Below are 21,339 nucleotides of genomic sequence, written 5' to 3' on the forward strand. Positions count from 1 at the left end.
AAAGTAATTATCTTCGATATCAACGATTTAGAGAAATTATAAAATACCAAACATTTACACACTGTTTCGTTAAAGTGGTGTTATAATAGTATCATTCTCCTCCGACTAGCTGCATCTCCGGTGAGATAGTATGTTAAACGTTCGTCCCTGTTTATCCGACAACAGTTCGAACATGAACAACACCTGATAATTGTTCGTTCAATTAACACTCGTGATGTGTGTGTGTGTAAGGTATACACAAACACACACACACACATACACATCAAATACGTGGAACAGAGTTATCGTCAACCGGAAATGGCATATACGTATAAGTATATATACATATTATTGTGTATGCGTGTACACACAATACACATTTAGTGTTGTGAGAGCATGTGTGCGTATACACTCCTATGTGGATTAGTACAGCAGAAAACCCTTTCTATCACTCTATCCTGCACAACATTTGCATCTCTCTCACTCTGTCTACCTCAATTCACATTACGCTACCGTCACATCACAGGGCGTGATATGGGTAACCTGACAATCCGAAAACCACATTCCGACGGTGTGTGCGCATGTATCGCATAGCGTGAGCAAATGATTCGGCTTGTCAAACGAAAGCCTTTAATGCCTTTTCACTAATTACTATACTATCACATGTTTCCGCCATTATTGTATTGTGGTTCGAAAAACATTTATGAGAAAAAAAAAAATGTATACTCAAACATAATTTGTAGTATATAAAACGATTGAATCGAATATGATATAACATGTACATAACACAAACAAATAAAGAATAAAGCGAAAATTGGAAAAACACTTATTCAAAAATAGTTATCTAGTATTTTAGTTGAAACAAGAAACATAATTTTAGTAATTGGGAATTTTTTATTTCAATTATTTTAATATCGTTTTTTACATTTGATTACAAAACAAATAATACATACATACTCGTATAACTACCTGTGTATTATTATATATTTGATCTAATTAATCACAAATAATTTTCAACAGTTTTTAATGAATTTTACCTACAAATTATGGTCAAGTTTATTTATCTATATTGACAAAATATTAAACAGTATTTTTAGAAATACGTAAATTTTCAAATCGTATAATTATTTAGAAATATTTGTTTTGATTTTAATCTACTAGAAGTCTAGAAATATTGATTTGGTTTTGGCTGTCAAATGCTTTTCAGTTTTAGATTTTCAGATTCTGAATGGAGCGATATATATTATTTTACTATAGTGTGTGCGGCTATTTTATATAATAAAAATCTGAAATTATCGAGGAAAACGAAAAAAAAAATGAGGAAAACGGGGATATAAACTGTCAAAATTGTCTCAAGAAAATCTTGAAAACTATAAGTATCAACATTCTGTAAAGAACTTTAGTAAATTATGGGTATATCCTATGTCTTATATAATCACATAACATAACAATCAATTATAATTTCATCGTCTACATTATATCAATGATAATCATAATATACAGTCAAGTATGGGGAAGTTATAACACATTGATATTCGACTATGAAAGTTAAATTATTATTATTATTATTACATTGAAATAACTTAGAATTTTTTTTAATTAAAAAATGTATATATAATGTAATTCAATTCACTTGTAATAGCTACATTGTATATCGTTGTCTTGGGCATAGAAATTATGCTGTAACATATAATTGTTCATACGCCTAATCTCAAAAATGACCAAACCACATTCAATTAGAACAAAGCTGATTATGACAAAACAGACTCATTTTTTAATTATTTTAATTGGTTAAACACTTTAAAAAATCTTAATATTAAAGCAGTAGCTATTTTATTTTTGTGAAGCGCTATTAGAAGTCTTAACCGCATTTGTCCCATTAAAAACTATAATAATACGCATAATTTCCTTTACTGGTTTGACAAAGAACTCAAAACCCTGTACAATAATTGAGGAAAAATAAAGCTCATTCATGTTCATGAAATACTAAAGAAAATCATGACAACATTAATCATAATTTATATGAGTTCATATCCTAACACCTATATTGATTTTATTTGATGCGTTAAAAACTGTTTTCTCAAACGTATAGCCTTCGACCGAACTATAATTGATAATTATTACGATTATACAGAAATTAGGTCAGTTATAAATATCCGTACTTTTAGATATGAATTAACTGATAATATTTTTATTTTTAAATTAATTAATGTTAACATTGACGCTCCCTGTCTATTAAATTGTGACTTTTTATTCGAAATTTTTGATTATAATAATCGCTCTACTTTCTTGCTTTACATAAAATATACAGCACAAATTATTTGAAAACTCTCCAATTTTAATAGAATATGTCTTTATATAATAGACTTCCTGCAAATATAGATTTTTTTTCATATTCACTGGTGATTTTAAACATATACCTAAATAAGGATATTATAATTAAATATATTATTATTGTTATAACTATATTTTCTTCAATTTAATGGTATTTGTTATATTATATTTCCAAGTATAGTTTCTAATTTTGAAGTATCTTATCTGAACTATTGGGCTCTTTCTCGTTTTTATCCACTTGAATAAATTATTATTATTATTATCATTGTTATTATTATATAATTAGTTAATAACTTTGCGTGGATGTTAAATATTCTATAAACTGGATAACTTTGCGCGTAAAACCATAAATCTTAAAAAGAGGCCACGATTTTGGTTCAAATAATTAAGTAAATTAAATCGATAAAATTTTAAGTGAAGTAAGCACCTACACTACATAGTTCTATGGTTTTTTCACTTATAAAATCATACAAATGTGCAAAATGTATGATATAATATGCAATTAGTTAATTAACCGTATTAATCTAATTGTGTCGTAATAATTAACAGTTCTGTTGATTAGATTGATTTAGCGTCGTATAGGTACTAACATATAAATAATGTAATACGCACAACGTTTTTATGTAGGTAATAACGAAATAAATCTAGAGATAGTAGGATAAAACATAACGTAATATTGATCTAGTATCATGAAATGTATTACCCGTGTTTTATAATTATTTAGAAATACGAGTACCTTATATACATGCTCGTCGCTATGGTTACCGATATTATATTGTAGATTTATAGATATATTTACCAAAGAAAAAAAAAAAAAAAATTATAAATAAATATCATGCCTATCTCAAATCCGATAAAGTAATATATATTATTCAATGGATACGTTAGTGATAGAAGTAGTCTTACAGTGGTAATAAATGCATTTTCTGTAATGTTATATAATATTGTATTGTTTTATTAATATCATTGAATTAATTAAATATTTAGTTTTTGTCTTTTAGATCCAAAAGATGTGAGATACTTCACATTTTATATGTAAGGAAGATAGGTGAAGTTAACATTATAAAAGGTACTAATAGTTTTTGTAGTAGCATTATAGTATTTAACATTAAAAATTTAAATATAATATTATAGCACTCTAAAACCAAAAGTTTATTATACTCTACACGTGCTTTTATTACTAACTTAAAACTTTTATGAGTTTCTGAATACCTATATCTCTACAACATATTCGACTAATACTTTTTAAAAGTTTTTATTCATTATAAAAAAATATAATATTTAAAGTCAAAGTTAAATGATTCTTCTTGATTTTTCAGATATATCGAGCTTATTAAGGACATGAGCTTTGTTTTTCTTTGTACTACATTGTTCGTTGATATAAAAACCATCTAGATTAACACAATATATAATTTAAGACTTCAGATTTTTGATAATTCAAAGCACCCTATACTTTATTCCTTAATACGTGAATAGCAGTGATTTTGTATCTGTAGACTTTTATCTTATTATCATAATGTTATTTATTCATGCTTGTGGAATAATTTAAATATTTTAAAATGGAACAAGATCATGTTTATACTAAATATTCTGAAGAGACCACATATAATATATTATTATAATAAACATATTTCCATCACAAGAATAAAGCCTAACTCATTTTGTTTGACTTGTTTTGTCTCGTACTTTATAAATATTAAGTCACTTGAAAAGTTGAAAATCAAATGACTTAAATTTAATTACGATTATTTATGATCAGTGTCCGTCATACATGAATAATCATTTTATTTATAATTTACAATTTAACATATTTTTTTTTATAAAGTAAAAATCATCTCCTACGTTTGAAATGTATAGGTAATAAAACTTATTTATTATAATAAATATTGAATGTCATGTTAAATAACATGTTTTGACAATTGGAGATATTTAATTTCACCGTTTATTATGTTGTTGTGTAATCAATTACACCTATCTAAAAATTTAGAAATCGTAAAAATTTAAAATAACTTTGGATTTCTGATTTCCAAAAATTGCACACCTGTTAGTTGCAATATAAAGTTGATCTATAAATTACTCGTCTAAAAAACAAAAAAAAAAATAAGTAACTACAGCGTAACATATATATATAAAACTAGCATAATAATGGTTATAACTTATAAGTTTTGGCACGCTTAAAGGTGTTTACCTATGGGAGATCCTGGGTCCTATTTATTCGTACCTCGTATCCGTTTACTTGTAACCATCGCGACCCAAATCGGAAATACCCTACCAGCCCGTTATAAATCATGACATTTTCAAAATAACAACCAATCAAGTTTCTACTACTTTTGGTGATTTATTGAATTTTATTTATATTCTCTCAGCATATCACTTTCATCCCATAAACCGGATAACTGTCGGTTTTTATATCCACCGCAATATTGATTTGCATTTAGTATTATTTTATATATTTATATGGGCACTTTAATCGAATTTAATTATATTTTACGATTCTTTAATTAAAAATGTTTGTCTTAAGTTAAATAATATCGATGTTGATTATTTATACACTTTTAGAATAAATTAAATTGTATACACATCATAATTATATTGATCGATATTATTAATTTAATCCACCAATCAAAAATGTGTTCAGATAAAAAAGAAAAATGGAAAGTAATAACTATTGAGACAGTGATAGATTATGACATAAAATTTAAAGGATAATCAATTTAGTTTTACAAAACACGTTTACCAATAAATGTGTTATTCATATTTAATGTATATTATATTTGTAATAACTTTATATTAAATATTAAGTGTTCAAAAATCTAATATAACCACTATAACTGGCATTTATGTTAAAAAAAATGTTATTTAAATTATTATAATCACGTATCTATACTAAATATAAATGCAATTAAGTAATAAAAATGTTGTTTTCATTAATGTACTACATTTTGAAACTGATTTGAGTATTAGTAAAAAAATTAGTAGTATAAAATACATACATAAGGCGATTGTTTATTGCTACTAATTTAATCGTCATATCGTATTGATTATATTTATAAAAAATAAAAATGAATCTTTTATTCTTATTACACATTTGAAAATTATGATGAATTATTATACTAAGATGATTCCGGTTATTTAATATCAGTCAATATTTTGTTAATAACTGATGTGCTTGAATTCATAATTTACAATTCTGTGTCGTTTAAATGTATTTTTAAATCAACAAAAATAAAGTAAAATACAATTTTTATTTGTCTACAGTGTTATATTTTCACATGAATAAATATTTTCTTAAAGAAAAATAACGAAAATAATTTAAACGGTTAAATCAATAGGCATTTAATTTTTGAGCAAACAATATCAAAAATATGTACAATATTTATGTTTTATCATCTTATACACCATAAGTGTCATAAATAATATTGTTTTAATATAATAGTTAATGTACTGACAAATATCTTTAATAACTGCATCACAAATGATTGTTAAAATAAAAATTTAAACTGAATTTTTAAACAATTTAATATAATCTTAGATAATCTGGGTTTGAATATCGTATACAAATATGTAAATACTTAATTTTATTGTAATTTATTTAAAGATAAATATTATCATTTTTTCGTAGAGTATTTAAATGGTTAGCAAAATTTAAAACTTATAGCTGGAGTGAGGTATTGATGAGTACGCATTTCATAATATACTATAATATATTATTGTCTACTCGTGTACATTTAATGCAATAGGACGACAAACACGACGAGAGTGTGATGCTGTTATTATACATTTATCGTTACGATTTCGCATAGATTATACATAAATAATTTCTAAAGTAGTAGACTGTTGTAATGCTTAACGGTTTGCCCGTAAAATTATTTCACGTTTTGTCAAAATATTCAGTGAATACGTTAAAATAGGTACTACTATTTCGAATGTAATTAAAATCAAACTACAAAACAAATATCCTATAATTAAAGTTAATCATTAATATACATAAAAATAAATATAAACCATAAACCACTAACATTTATGGGTACACAAAAATGTATAACACTTGTTATTATAAAAAGATTATTTTTGTGATGCTTGAAAAAAAAATAAAAATATAGAAGAAATAATTATACTAAAACCAAAAACATGTTATCTTGTGTATAACGTTCGAGTCATAGTTTTAAACAACCTACTAAAATTCTCCCAATTACTTTAAACATCTTAATACAAATATTAAATAAATATCGTTTTTCACAATTACCTAATTTGATCACTATATTCACGTTCATAGCTTTTCATAAATTATACATTTATATTCTGATTTTACCATTTTAAGATAGTTTTTATAATTTTTTGTTATCGAAAAATAGGGAACATCATTAAAATTAAATGAAATTCTACGTTTAAATATTGGACATAATAATTTACCCATTTGACTTTTTAATTCTATATGATAAGGTACGTGTATAAATTTATACAAGTTTAATGCTATTGCACAGAAGTCTTATATTTTAATATTTTCTTCGTCTATATAATAAAATATTATGTAACTATTAGTATAATATAAACAATTAAAGTAGTATCTAAAATATGTAACAATATGTGATAATGTAACATTTATGTTGTATAATATTATTATAATAAAAATTACTCATAAAAAATAAAATATATAAAAAATATAGAATATAATATTATCAAAATTATTATTAGCTAAGATTTGCCAAGATTCATCAAAATCAATTTAAGAGTTTAAAATAATAATAATAAAAGATTTTTTTAATCTAATATTATATACTACGTATTTCATTGAAGATTATTTGAAAAAAAAAAACTAAATCAGAGTTTTAACTTAAGCCATTATAAGCTTTTGTTATACACGTGTGTTAGGACTTTCCACACCCTTTTGTCATAATACCTGTGCTTATCTAGGTAACCATATAACACATTTTCATGCACATAAATATAAATAAATCCTGTTTCTTTTTTTCTAACATATTTAAACTAATATCCTACGGTTTAGAATATGGGTTTATACAAGAAGTCGAAAAAATAAATATCCAGGTAGAAAAAAAAATGTATTTGTTTGAGTACAAAATATCAAAAATATAAACAATATCATTGTTTATACATCAATATAAAATTAAAACATCGTTACACAATATTAAAAAGTCCATTAAAAAGTTGAATAAACATATTAAAATCGGAATATTGATAAAATTATCTATACAGAACTTTTTTTTAAAACAAATAATCATTAATCACGTATAAATATTTACGTAATATATCAGATATTTTTATTAATATAAATATATATTACTACCTGTTTTTACTTCTAAAATATATGATAAAATAAATACAAGTATAAGTATTTATAAATTTAAAATGTAAGTGTAATTAAAACTAAAAACATATTACAAATTACATTTTGTATTAAAACAACGACGTCTGTATAGTGTGTATTGCATATTATTACTAAACTATTCTGCTACATAAATTCGAAGTATTTAAGTCATACACCGTCAGTAATCACATGGATAATAATAATTATATGCTAAAACTTAAATTTTCAAATTATTTCAATAAATTAGTTTTATAAGATATTGAACAAATAATACGTATAATATTATATACTTAATACGGCTGATTAAAAAAAAAAATATATATACATTTGATTCTAAGCCATAAAATTGTGGGTGAAAAAAATAGTGAGAAAAAATAACGAATTAGACATTGTCACGAAATCCAAAAATGCGAAAAGTAATTTATTTTTATTCTCAAAAGGTATTATGTATCGTCATATTATTTTATAGATATAAATTAAAATAATCATGAACTTTATTTTATATATTTTGTAGACTTATACCTTTTAAATAATTTATATTTTCATTAGCATTATAAGATTAAGCGATAATACGTATGTTTTCTAATCATAATTTGTAAATAAGTAAAATATGTAATCTATTAGTAAGTAAGTTCTCCAAACGCATTTTCCACGTGATTTTTGGATTCACATGATATCAAAAAGAGATACACCTTCAATAATTATTTGATGTTCATATAGTGTGAAGTATGTAGCGTTTTCATTATATTTACGATAAAAGCGATTACAGATATTATCTTGAGTCTAGAGTCTAGACAGTTTTAACTCATTACTGTAATTGAATGATCTCTGATTATATAAGTACAAGAAATATAGCTATATACTACTATTATTTACAGGTTTTACTCAAACATACTATACATTTTCTTTCGCAATAATTGAGGTTCCTTAAATTCCCTTTTATTATTTTCGTTTTGCTATTTTTACTGTCTACTTATACTTATGTAATTCTAAAATGTAATATTGAAAAACTACTTGAGGGACTATTTTCTATGCGAAACTTACACGAATAAAACAAAAAAATAAATGTCCATTTCCCCCGCGAGTTTTCATAATAATATGTTTTTAAAATGTCGTATTCTCATTTTTTTTTCACCCGTACACGAATATGTTCGATTGTGTTAAAATGTTTCATATGATTCTTTCAGATGGTTTTCTGTATGTAAATATTGATTTCTGTATGCGGTACCTGTTATTCCACATAAGATAATATTATACATTATGTTCATTCGGTATGTCGAAGGCGGATTGTTTGTACATTGTAATTCGCATTTTATGTTCCTACTAAATAATATAATAATAAAATTAATATAATAGGTATGTATACTATTTTCATAAACATTATATTATGAACAACTTTATATTTATCTTTTCTCACTTTGATTTTTGAATAAAAAATAACGATAGTGGACATAATCACAAAGCAATTAATTCATTTTTTCGTACTGTTTATAATAAATTTAACGTAATATTAATATATTAATTGTTCAATATAAATTAAAAAAAAAAAAAATAGAAATAGGTACTCGTAAACATGAAAAATCCTATACCTAAATGTATACATTTTAAAAATGTTTTTCTAAATAAATTACATACCTAGGTATACATATCTATTATAAAGGATTGAAACAAATTTATATTAATGAAATAACTATTATATTCATGGATTATCTATACAATGAGTGTACAACGATATGAACAAATGGGTATTTGAAAATTACCTAAATATTTTAAATTGAAATTAAATAATCAACTTATTCGGCACCAGAACTGTCTGTCTTTCATAGGGTACAGCATTGAATCTAATAGCCTCAATAATTCTTCGCACTGTTGCATACTATGGCTAGGGTAAAAAACTAAAAATTGATGAATATTTTCCCTTTGACAATTCGCCATAATTAAAAAAAAATATCATTCATAGAATCCTTGATCGTTTGTAACCGACTTAGTTTTATTTATTTTTTCGATCGATATTTTATTTCAAAATTTAAATTTTTAGAAAACAAAATCCGTTTGCAATGATTTTATTAAAACGCACGTGAAATACTACGTATAACAAAATAAATAGGTAGTTTAATTTTTCGTGATGAAAATATAAATTTGCGATGTTGCCGCTGTTCATCGTGTGGCCATCATTCCCGGTATTTCATCCGGATCATATATAGTGAACACGGATTCGTTTATGAATATAAATGTTTTTGCCAATACTATTTTTCGTTCGTATACGAAAACGAATCATGTGAATCGCTCGTAAACGGATTTCATTCGTACGAGTTTCTGAATAGCATCCCTGATCGCTGTTAAAAAAATTAAATATTATATGCTGGTAAGAAGTTAGATGATTTTATAATATTTTGAAAACTAATTTTATTATTATCAGTGTAAGGATTTGAAGATTTTTAAAATTGATTTTGATCTACAAAACAATAATTTACGAAATAATCAATAGAAAATTATTACTTACTATAAAATATTCGAAACTTGTTCATGTTTACAATTCCTAATAAATTGAATTGATTTAGAACTTTAAGAACAAATACAAGTTTATGGACGTAAGGGTGGCGCGATATAACATTTACAAATTGCATTTATGAATGGCTGAATGGTTTTGAACGGGCATGTAGAATTTAATTGTTGTAGGTATGGTACACCTACTACACATGACTTTAAACTTGTTAGAACTCGTATTTTACTCGCCTCATACCCAACATGTCGAGGACAAGTTTGTTCATTTCATTTGACTGCGTTAGAAATATGGTTGTTCGAATGCAATGCACGGCTTAATCCAAAACTTACTATTTATAGTTTCTAATTACATTGATTTTATTACTCTGTGCCATGATGGCATTATAGAACGTTATGGTGAAACTGCGACTAAAATTTAAGCATAACGAGAAAATATCTTGAAAAGTGTACAGTATATACAGTCATATAAGTTTTATTTTTTTGATTGGTGAACCAATTGATGAAATTGAACGAATTGACACATTTAACGGTAGGTGTGTCGCTAAATCACATAAAATATTGTCATATTTTAGAGAAAAAAATAGCATACAACTTATGAATGTACAAGTGACGAGTGAAAATCCCATAACAAGACACGTAACACACCGATAAGAAGTGCCAACTCTTAACTCGATAAAAAACTGTATCAATCATTATAGTGAGAATTGCAAATACAAAAATTTCACAAGTTAAGTCGACTAAAAACCCATATTAGCCTAACAGTTATGTTTTGATAGTATACATTTGTTTTTATTGGTTTTATAGTTAGGTATCTATTTTATTTATAATATAATAGAAATCCATATTGAGATTGTTTTAAGATATTATAAATTTCAATATTTACCCAAATAACTATGTACTCTTGTGTATTTATATTCATCGCGTGTTTCATAGTATTGTTATACGTTTGCCTCGGAGAAAAGTTATAAAACTAATAATAAAAAAGACAAATCTGAGTACTTTTTAGATTCTTTTTTCTAAATCACATTTAGCCTTTTTGACATATTTACTAACGTTTATTATATTCCGAGAATTTTGTATCTTTTGGACATTTTCGATGAAATTCGGTCTGACAATTTATTTTACGAACGCATTAAACGTGCCAAAAAAAAAAAAAAACAAGTGAGTTTTTTTTATTTTAAAAAGAGCAGACTACATAAAATGTCACCAGCTATGTGGCGCCCGAGTTATTAATATTACGAATATCAAAAGGTCAGGCTTCCAAGTAAATATTGACTGGTTAAAAAAAAATGATTGATAATGTCTAAGAGCCATGTTACATGATACAATGGTATCATATCATATTATGCGCTCTCGACTAAATGTACTGCGGACAACTCATTCGTTTTCATATCTTGTGTTTGGATACTGATGTTTCCGCTTTAATATGTTTACAAACTTGATAAATTATCAGTGTTTTCAGAATTTGACAAATTTGTTTTAAATAATCAGTTTATTTAGACATTTTTTGAATCATAACAAAAAAAAAAACACAGAACCACATATAGTTTAAAATATAATTCATCTAAAATGATAATAATAAAAAAAAAACCTTTTCATTGAAATGTGAAGTTTTATATTTAAAGCAATAAAACAATGAGTGGTATAAACTCATTTGAATTTTTTAAAACATCTGCCACATAATTGAATTATAATTAGTCATCTCAATTGATTTATAAATGTTTTTTTTTTTTTTTTTTTTGTTAGTATTCAAACACAGTGCGTATAATTTACTTTTAATATTATCAATAGCATTAAAATATAATAACAACAATCTGTCTTTTCTGAAAAATAACGATTGGTATTGAAAAGTGAATTAGGTGTACTTACCTAGTATTATTAAAATAATTTTTTTTTAACAAAACCCAAAAACTCACATGCATATAGGTTTGTACAATAATATATATATCGTCTTGAAGTATCAATGAATTTATTAATGAACTTGAGTAAATATATATTCAAATATTGTGATTGATTAGTGTAGAATATGTGCCCATTTTAAATTAAATAAGTTGTGTATTTAATATTATTCAAATAAGATATCTATTTATTTTTACTCCTGTACTCTGTTGTATTGAATATTAAATTTTAAAATCAATTACATCGATTTTCGTGTAAGTTATTGAAAAATAACGATTTAAAACCCGTTAAGCTAATGATAGGATAAGGGAATAAATGTAAATTTGTTTGAATATTAATAAGCTGGTAAGCGTACGTAAAAAATTAAGGAAAAACTGTATTAAATTAGTTTCAAATTGTAGGACAGTTATTGAAGAACAGCTGAATACTTGAATGTTATATTAATATAATATATAATATATTATTTTAAATCTGTGGTTCAGCTAATTGTTTTTTTTTTTATATATTTTTTTATTACTTATTTAGTGAATAAAACATATATAATAGAACAATTACCATTTATTAGTCAGAAAATTAAAAGTGTAATGTAATATATTAAGTATATTGTATGTCCATAAGTACATGTTTATGTTCAAGTCAGCCACTCATTTTATTCAATCGATTAAAAAAATATGCCAATGTTTCGAAAAGCAACTTAACATAACTTCCGGACTTGATATGAAGATTCAAAGAATACATAATTATCGTAAAAAATAATCACAAGATTCTAAAAACCAATTTTAAATTGATTTGTGATATATTGTCACAATTTTCAAATTTACCGGACTAAGATGGTAGAGAGGTGTAACACGGATTAATTTAATGTTTATATAAAATGTAATATAGTAAAATTTCCGCAGGTAATGTATGAGGTATTTTTATTACCTAGTGGAAATTTAAAATTCTATTAGTTGGAGTATACCTACTATAGTTTATAATATGAAATATAAATAATTAATAATATTATACTTAAAACTTAATTTAAAATATTTATATAAATCAATTCTTCGTTATTTTTTTATTAAATTTACATTAGGCATATTTGATAAGAATCTTTTTTCTGTTCTATACACAATACTGCGCTAAAATCATATCATATAGTATTTAAACATAACATTTCGCATCAATAAAATGGTATGGGTTAAAACGAATAATTTATGGTAAGCACCACAGAGCTAATAGTATTGAAGTATAAGCAAATTTATGTATATAATACGAAATATGCAGTTATCTGAAAAAGTTGTTTTGTTTATTGATTTCCTAGAAAACTAACAGAAGTAATAATTCTTAAGCGACTCTTACACGCCTACTTTATTTCATACGTATACTTACAAGAAAACTGTAAGGTTATACGAAAAGTTTTGCCAATAAAATCAGCCGGTGTAGGTCGTTTTGTCGCAGATGAAAAATAAGCCATATAACCTAATAGAAACTAAAACTACAACAATACAAAGGGACACACAGAATGATGAGCTATTTTATTTTTCATAAACTCTGTATAGAGGGGCCATTAGGTTTTTATCATCATCAAACATACAGTATGTGTTTATGTTTAACGGATTTCAGATTTTTACGTACAATGTAAAAGTATTTAACAAGTAGACTCTATTTTTTTATTTAATTATAATTTATATTAAATTATATAAATTAAAAGAACAATAGAATGTCTTTAACACGTTATACGGTACAAATCTAATATTATATAATACCTATAAGCCACTTGGTGAATACCTATTATGAAATGTATTTACAACGACAAACTGAAAATTGTAAGCTATTCGCACAACCTTTTTTTTCTGTTGTAGTTGTTCGTATTCGCTTATTGTACATCATAAAACCGTACGACATCAAACGATGTAGATCACTAAACACAATTATGTAATTTCTAATTAAATTAAATTAGTATAGTATTATTAATGTCCAATATACGATAATATTTATTATACTTGAACTCTTTTTACAAATTATTAACGTTGATAGATTACTAAAATGTTCAAATCACCATAGCCCCACATCGTAATTTTTAAATTATTATGAACCTGTTATCATTAGTACACGAAGTTAAATGATTCAAAAACTACTCTTTAGAATTTTAACTTTGATACATAACATTTTTAGAAAAATTATCTGCTAAATAATTTATTTTTTAATAAAGAGGTTGTCATTTCAAAAATAAAAGATTGTATAAAAACTGAGCACTCCTTAAGTATAATACAAAAAATGTCAACATTTTTAAAGTACGGTTTTCAATAAAATTTTTAAAAAAATCGGATTTTGAATAAATGTATTTTTGAAGAAAAAGTGTGAGCATGCTCTATTTAACCACCAGCCTGTATAAATAAAGCTAATTATAAGATGTTGCGATCAACTTTAGTCACTTAATATTTTATAATATTTTATAGATTTATTCAATGTTCATCGTCTGTATTATAGATAGAATCAGTTGTAATTGCTCATCTTTAAATGGGGGCAACCAAATCCCTTAAGTAACATATGACATATTCCAATGTTATTAATACAACACAAAACCTTATTTTATAATTAATTATACACGTTGGATTCAAACCATTTGTAATGATATACAATAATACAGAACGTCAATTAAATAATAACGAATCCCTGATGGAGGACAAAATACCTATAGAAAAATATTTTCATTTATAAAAATAATTTTTCAGAACTCACAAGGTTAATAAATTACCCGTGCATAAATATAAAAAAAAAACAACATATAAACCCTTCAAAAGTATTTGCCTGACTGTAATATTATATTAATATATAATATCTATATTAAATGTATTATAAAAGTATACAATATTAATGTTTTTATCCGATATATGTTAATAATTTATTTAGCCAGAATGTCACGAATATATAATTAGTTCAAATTTAGAAAAGTGAATTGTCTGAACCCAAATATTATCCCAATAAAATACATTTATGTATATCCGACTATAAAAAAAAAATAATAATGGTTTTATAAGTATAATATATTGCTCAGATCGAATTAATTCAAAAACATATCTCAGTGAAAACTTGAAGTATCATAAACTATTTTGTTTTCATAAAATCTCATTTTATTCTTAATTTTGTACATTTTCTTGCATTTTCAAAATATGAAAGTACAATAATATACTTTTATTTACTTTAAAACAATATTGATTTAATGAAAAAAAAAACAATATTTTATCAAGGAACAACAGTATAAAACCCATTCCTTACTAATTTAAAATTATATTATACAATTAATCAAATGCATTTAAAATCTCTGCATGTTCAAAAAAAAAAAAATACATCAATCAATATCATTTCTATAGTATAAATGTCACAAAATGTAAAGTCTTTGAATATCCAAAGGGATAAGAAAACAATTGAAGTTATGTAAAGAATATAAAAGCTCTATTTAAGAGAGAAAACTATTCGCCCATCGTACATCCTATTTAAGAGTTGACTTGAAGAGAGTGGAAAAACTTCTTTACCTTAGCCACTTGGAAATAATGTCTTAAATCATCCCCCGAAATCTGGTCTGGTTTTATTCTCGATTTTTTATTCGCCTACGTGTTTTAAGTTCATTGTCGATTGTTCCCTTCGATTTCACATGGGATAGATTTTGCGGAAGTAATAAGTTGTAAAGTTTTATTGACCGGACAGAAATGCAATTTTGCTCTTCCTTGTCCCATAGGATATGGTTGCTTTTCAATCGTTACTCCTCTAACCCCTCCCGAGCGGGTTGTTCTCTTCCCCGACGCCCACTCACCCGTTGAGCGACGTTACCAATTTTGGACTCATTTCGCATTGATAAACAGATTGGGTGACGAAAAAAAGCATAAGATGAATACGGATTTCACCGACCGTGACGCATAAGCCCTTTAGGGAAATTTCTTTGTTTCCAAACGCCATTAGTAAAACTGCCGAACAAGAAAATACGTTTTTCTCTTGTATACTGCTAAGCGGACATCTTTTATTGTGCCGGTCCAGTGAGACAAAAAAAAAAAAAAAAAACCGTTGACCGCATAAAACTTTTGAATACAAACTTGGTGGATAAATACGGTTTTCTTTTCTTTTTCTTTTTTACGACATCTCAAACGACTATACTGAAATATTCAAAACGATTGGCTTAAGAGATGAACCTTTGATGTTTTATGCAGTGCATTATTTTTATTACAGAACCGATTTACTAACTTACCGTACAAGAATTATATCTATACTAATGCTGTGTTATATAGAAATATTTTGATTTTTATGCATGATGAACATAATATAAAACACATTTAATTATTTAAATTATGTGTATATCAAAAATGTAAGTTTAAAACGCCAAAGGCTTATTGTATGCAATATGCATAACAAACGATTATATTAAGTTAAACAATTAAAATTTCTAAATTATGGCGGTTTTGAAATTTGATTTTGTTATTAAATTTACTAAATTATGTAATAAGACTTAAATTACCTGAATTGGAGATCCATTGAAACGTCATCAACCATATTGATATCAATTTTAATTGCATTTTAGTTAACATTTGAATTGAAATTAAAATAATTCACTTAATTTTTAAAACTATATTGTAGATGCCACTCAAAAGTTTTCAATCGCACTTTTTAATTTTTCAAAAAAATTAATTTACTTAGTAGAAGAAAGATTATTTTAAAATCACTGTCATCTTCGTATCGTTCTTATCACCTGAAAAATTTACATATAATTAAAACATATTTCAAAAATTAATTTATAATTATTTTTTATGGTAATACTTATTACTTATACAAACATTTAACTTTTATTAAATTAGATAAAAATCGAGATATATGTTAATGACTCATTTTAAATTATAAAAATATATTTGCCTAAAATGATATCTTTTGAAACACTTTTTGTATATTTTTTTTTTTGTCACCGCTTTTTTGGTTAAAGAAGTTTCATCAAAACATCGATTAGAAATTGAGTCAATAGGTCATTTTTCGTCTTCCTCAACAATCTTTCTTATTACATAGAAAATCTACGGCCAACCATCGAAAAATGTTTAAATAAATTATATTTTACCATATCAGACCGTTTATCAAACGTGATAATTCATGTTATGGCTTTCAAATTTTTCATAACATACACACTATCATCATACGCCTAGGCGAACAGTTACACGAGTTATTAACACTCGGTATCCGTATCTATACAATTATGATTAAAACCATGAAAAACGATTACTTTTGCGGAATCATAATATAATAATTTGACCATCAAAGTAGTTCATACAAAGCCTTACTTGACGTATCTAATAAAGATCATTGGCTTTTTTCTCAAATAAAATAAAAAAATATTATCACGAAAAAAATCTTTTAAGTAGATAACTAGTACTTTTATATATTTTATAATTCTACGATAAGTGTATTTTAAACATAAATAAATAAATAAATAAAACAATTATCAACCACATATTTACTTCTATTTACTTATAAATAGCTGAAAGATATCATTCAAATTCAGTAATAAGCTAAAATGTATAAGGTGTTTTATGTGCACAAAATGAGTTGTTTTTAAATTTTTCGTATTGAAATACTATACTCTGTAAAATTAAAGAAGGTTTAGTGTTTAAAATATTAGGTATAGAATTTATAACACACGTAACTGTTAATTTTTCAGTGTAACATTGTGGCAACATGAAGTATTTCGATTTAATTCGATACATTTATTTCAGAAGAATGTTAAATTCAGTCAGTTCAATTTTAAAGAATCCTTATTTGAAGGTAAGCATAAAGTACGTACGTTAAAATTATATTTACCTATTATTATGTTTTTAGTTTTTTTTTTGTTTAAGTATGAATCGAAAGTCTTAATTAAAAAAATACTAATTGTATTACATTTACATAATATTTTATTTGTATAATATTCACTAGGTATTATATTATTATGATAGTATTAATGCAATTAATTACAGTAAAAACAAAAACTATTTTATTTCTAATAGGCCTTATTGTGCAATAGTGTATATAGATTAACCGTTAACGGATTAAAAAAATGTATTAAAAAATAAAAAATAAAAATATATCTATAACAGAACAATGTGAAAATAATAAAATCACATACTTATTATATTTTTTAAAGTTCAATTATTTGGTTATGTTGTTTTTGTTCTTAACTGCAATGTGACATTACTTCTTTAAATATATAATATATATATATATTAGCATTGTTTATTTAACAGAAAAGCAGTAACTTTTGAAATGCTATGACATATTTTTCTATTTGTCGTAAAAACTTTCAACGACTTCATATTATTACAGCACAAAATTGATAGAATATAACGAAACATAAACTACAGTAGGTTATACAGACCAGTAGTATTTATACTATAACTATAGTGATATCAAAGTCGTTAATATTTATTTTTTTTATCCATCAACTTTCCTAATAAAATGTATTAAAATAGGTGCGTAATCAGTTTAACCACTATAACCTCAAATTCCAGTTTTTATAATTATTTAAAAAAAAAATGAAATATCTAAATTTTCAAGCGTCCATTTATGAGGCACCCCACTGCCTTTACAAACCGGGGGCAACAACCTTCTCTCGCCAACCCTAAATCGTCCATGGACTTTACGTCGTAATTTTTATAGTTATAGCTTATGACATAATATAATGTTATAATCATTAACAATACAAATTTCATAAAACTTTTAATAATTTTACTATCAATTTCCAATCGCAATGATTTAAATAAAAAATAAAAACCATATCACTGGATTTTCACCTTTATATTTGTTAAATATTGGGATTGTTATAGAAATGCAATGAATATATTATATTAATTTTTATTTTATAATCTGAAATATACAATTTTTGTTTTTATGTATTAATGTTGAATAATAGGAGAATAGTAATGATTTACTAATAAACGTTCTAAAATTTAAAACGACAAATAATAAATAAATACAATTTAATATTTTTATCATAGCAATAAAAATAATTACTAAAACTCAATCCTAATTTTAGAGTATGAGTAGACCAATAAATTTATAGATTTAATAACGATATGTGTTTTATTATTATTATTTTTCAACTTCAATTTATTTTCTGGTAGGCACAATTCTTTTATTTTATAGAGTTTTATGAGGAATGTTTAGATAGTTTTCAACTTCTTTGAATTGGCTTGGATAAATAATATTATAGTGGAGTTGGAAAGTGTTAAACAGGTGGTTAGCAAATATGTCCACTTGAGTTTGTTTAGATAATGAATTAGATACTTAAACGTAGAATATCGATTTTGATTATTTTGTTGTAATTCAAAAATATCGTCCGCAAGAACTTGAAACTGTTATTAACTTTTATGCCCATAGTTCTATGGTAAGTTAGTATTAAATTAAAAAATATTTTAATATTTCATTTAATTAAATTGTTTTGTACGCAATGATCATTTAATTTAAATTTAGAGCATCCATTATAGCAAACAATTCAAACGTTTAGTATACCTATAACCAGGCTAAAAATATTAAATACGAGTATAATAATATGCGGTCCGCACCAAAAGCTTATCGAAAAAAAAAACATTTTATTCCGAATATATTGCAAATATCGTTTTAAAAGTACATATATATATTTTACATAATATGTATATTGTATACTTAACGACAAGATATACTCGACACCGCCGACAAGACCGAAAACTGTACGGCAAAGCGGTTACCTACTTGCCCGCATTTTTAAATATATATTTATATTGGTTTAGTAAATATTTATTTTTTACGGCCAAAAGATGAAAATTGTAACTTTATTAAATTCCGTATAACAGTAGTTACAAGTTCAGGTTTAATGACTTGGCAACAATAATAATCGTAATATTTGTATAACATACACAAAATATTATATTACAATAACCCAAATTGTTATGAAACAGTGTAAAAATATCAAATATTTAGTGAAATAATAAATTACAAATTAAAATTAAAATAATATTTAAAACCGAATACTTATGTTTTAAATATTTTATAACTCAAGCGAATAATATAGACTAGTGTAATATATAATGAATAGCTTTAATAAATGTGCGTATAAAATATTATATCAAAATATTTTCAATAAGTACAATAATAAATTATTTGACCTGGTATTTTATACGTACCTACCATAAACCCATAAAGGTTTAACCAAAAATATGTTAACCCCAAGAAATTCGTTAATTAACTCTTGTCCAAATTATAACTGTTTGTAACTAAATATTTTCTCCCAAAATTAAATGTTTGTAATATTTCGAAAATCCATGTTCAAATATTTGACAGATATATGCAGCAGGAGCATAGTTTTAGATGTTTAATGGAAGAAAAACATTTCAATCGGAATAGTATTTCAGACCCAATGCTAATTTGTTTTTCCTATAGCCTCATTTTTTTCAATCGGTTTAATTTATGGTCTGGTAGGGGGGAGGGTTAATCTCGTGCAAATTATAAATAAAAAACTTAATTTCAACAAAATACAAAACTTATTTAGATACATCACATTTAGGCTTGCACAGCCTTTTATATGTTTAGGTACGTAATATGTTGTACAGACATATTATTTTTTTTCAAGCAATGATTGCATATCGACAATGTTTTATTTGACATGTAATAAAACAACAGTGTTCTATTGTATGCAGACCAGCGACGGATACAAAAAAAATAGAGGTCGAAATTTAGAGCATGACTCCCTCAAAATTACGAAGCTGAATAAAATAATAATAAAAGTGGTACGGTGTTTTTATTTTTATTTTTTTATACTTTTGTCAGTGGATTATTCGATCGTTAAGATAAAGTCGTGAATCATCTAATTGAAGAAACCAAGTATATAGTCGTTTCATGTTTGTGTCAAAGAGTTGCAAATAATATAAAACATGATTTTACGTACAAAATTTAAAATTTAAATACATACTCTTCCGCATTCTCGATAAATATTTAAATAATTCTTTTGTTTAAAAAAAAAATATATTTCAAACAATTTTAGAAAAAAATAATTCAAACCGAAAAAAGATTGGAAAATACAATAGTTTTATTAAATTGTTCAAAGTGGTGGTTAAGAAAAATGAAAAATAAATATTGTACAAAATATGATTATTATAATATACAGATATTTCAAATAAACAGTGAATATTTTTTTCCAATATTATAGTGGCCTATACACCCTTATGATAATACATACAATTATGGAATAGTTATTTTACATTAGTGTACTCATATTTTGAAAATGTATTTTCGTTAAGGTAATTTAAAGCAGTAAATTATCTTTTCTT

General features: G+C 24.8%; 1 protein-coding gene across 1 annotated transcript in view; it reads right to left on the reverse strand.

Annotated features, from left to right (window-relative positions):
• Window positions 1–21,339, reverse strand: part of LOC132930683 (protein amalgam-like) — a 305,488-nt gene that overhangs the window by 272,555 nt on the left and 11,594 nt on the right. Inside the window, exon 2 of the mRNA XM_060996682.1 lies at window positions 16,536–16,766. Coding sequence (XP_060852665.1) covers window positions 16,536–16,605 — 70 coding nt within the window. The 5' untranslated portion in view covers window positions 16,606–16,766. The remainder of the gene's footprint in view (window positions 1–16,535; window positions 16,767–21,339) is intronic.

The sequence above is a fragment of the Rhopalosiphum padi genome, chromosome 4, assembly GCF_020882245.1.
Source record: "Rhopalosiphum padi isolate XX-2018 chromosome 4, ASM2088224v1, whole genome shotgun sequence".
NCBI classification, from domain to species: domain Eukaryota; kingdom Metazoa; phylum Arthropoda; class Insecta; order Hemiptera; family Aphididae; genus Rhopalosiphum; species Rhopalosiphum padi.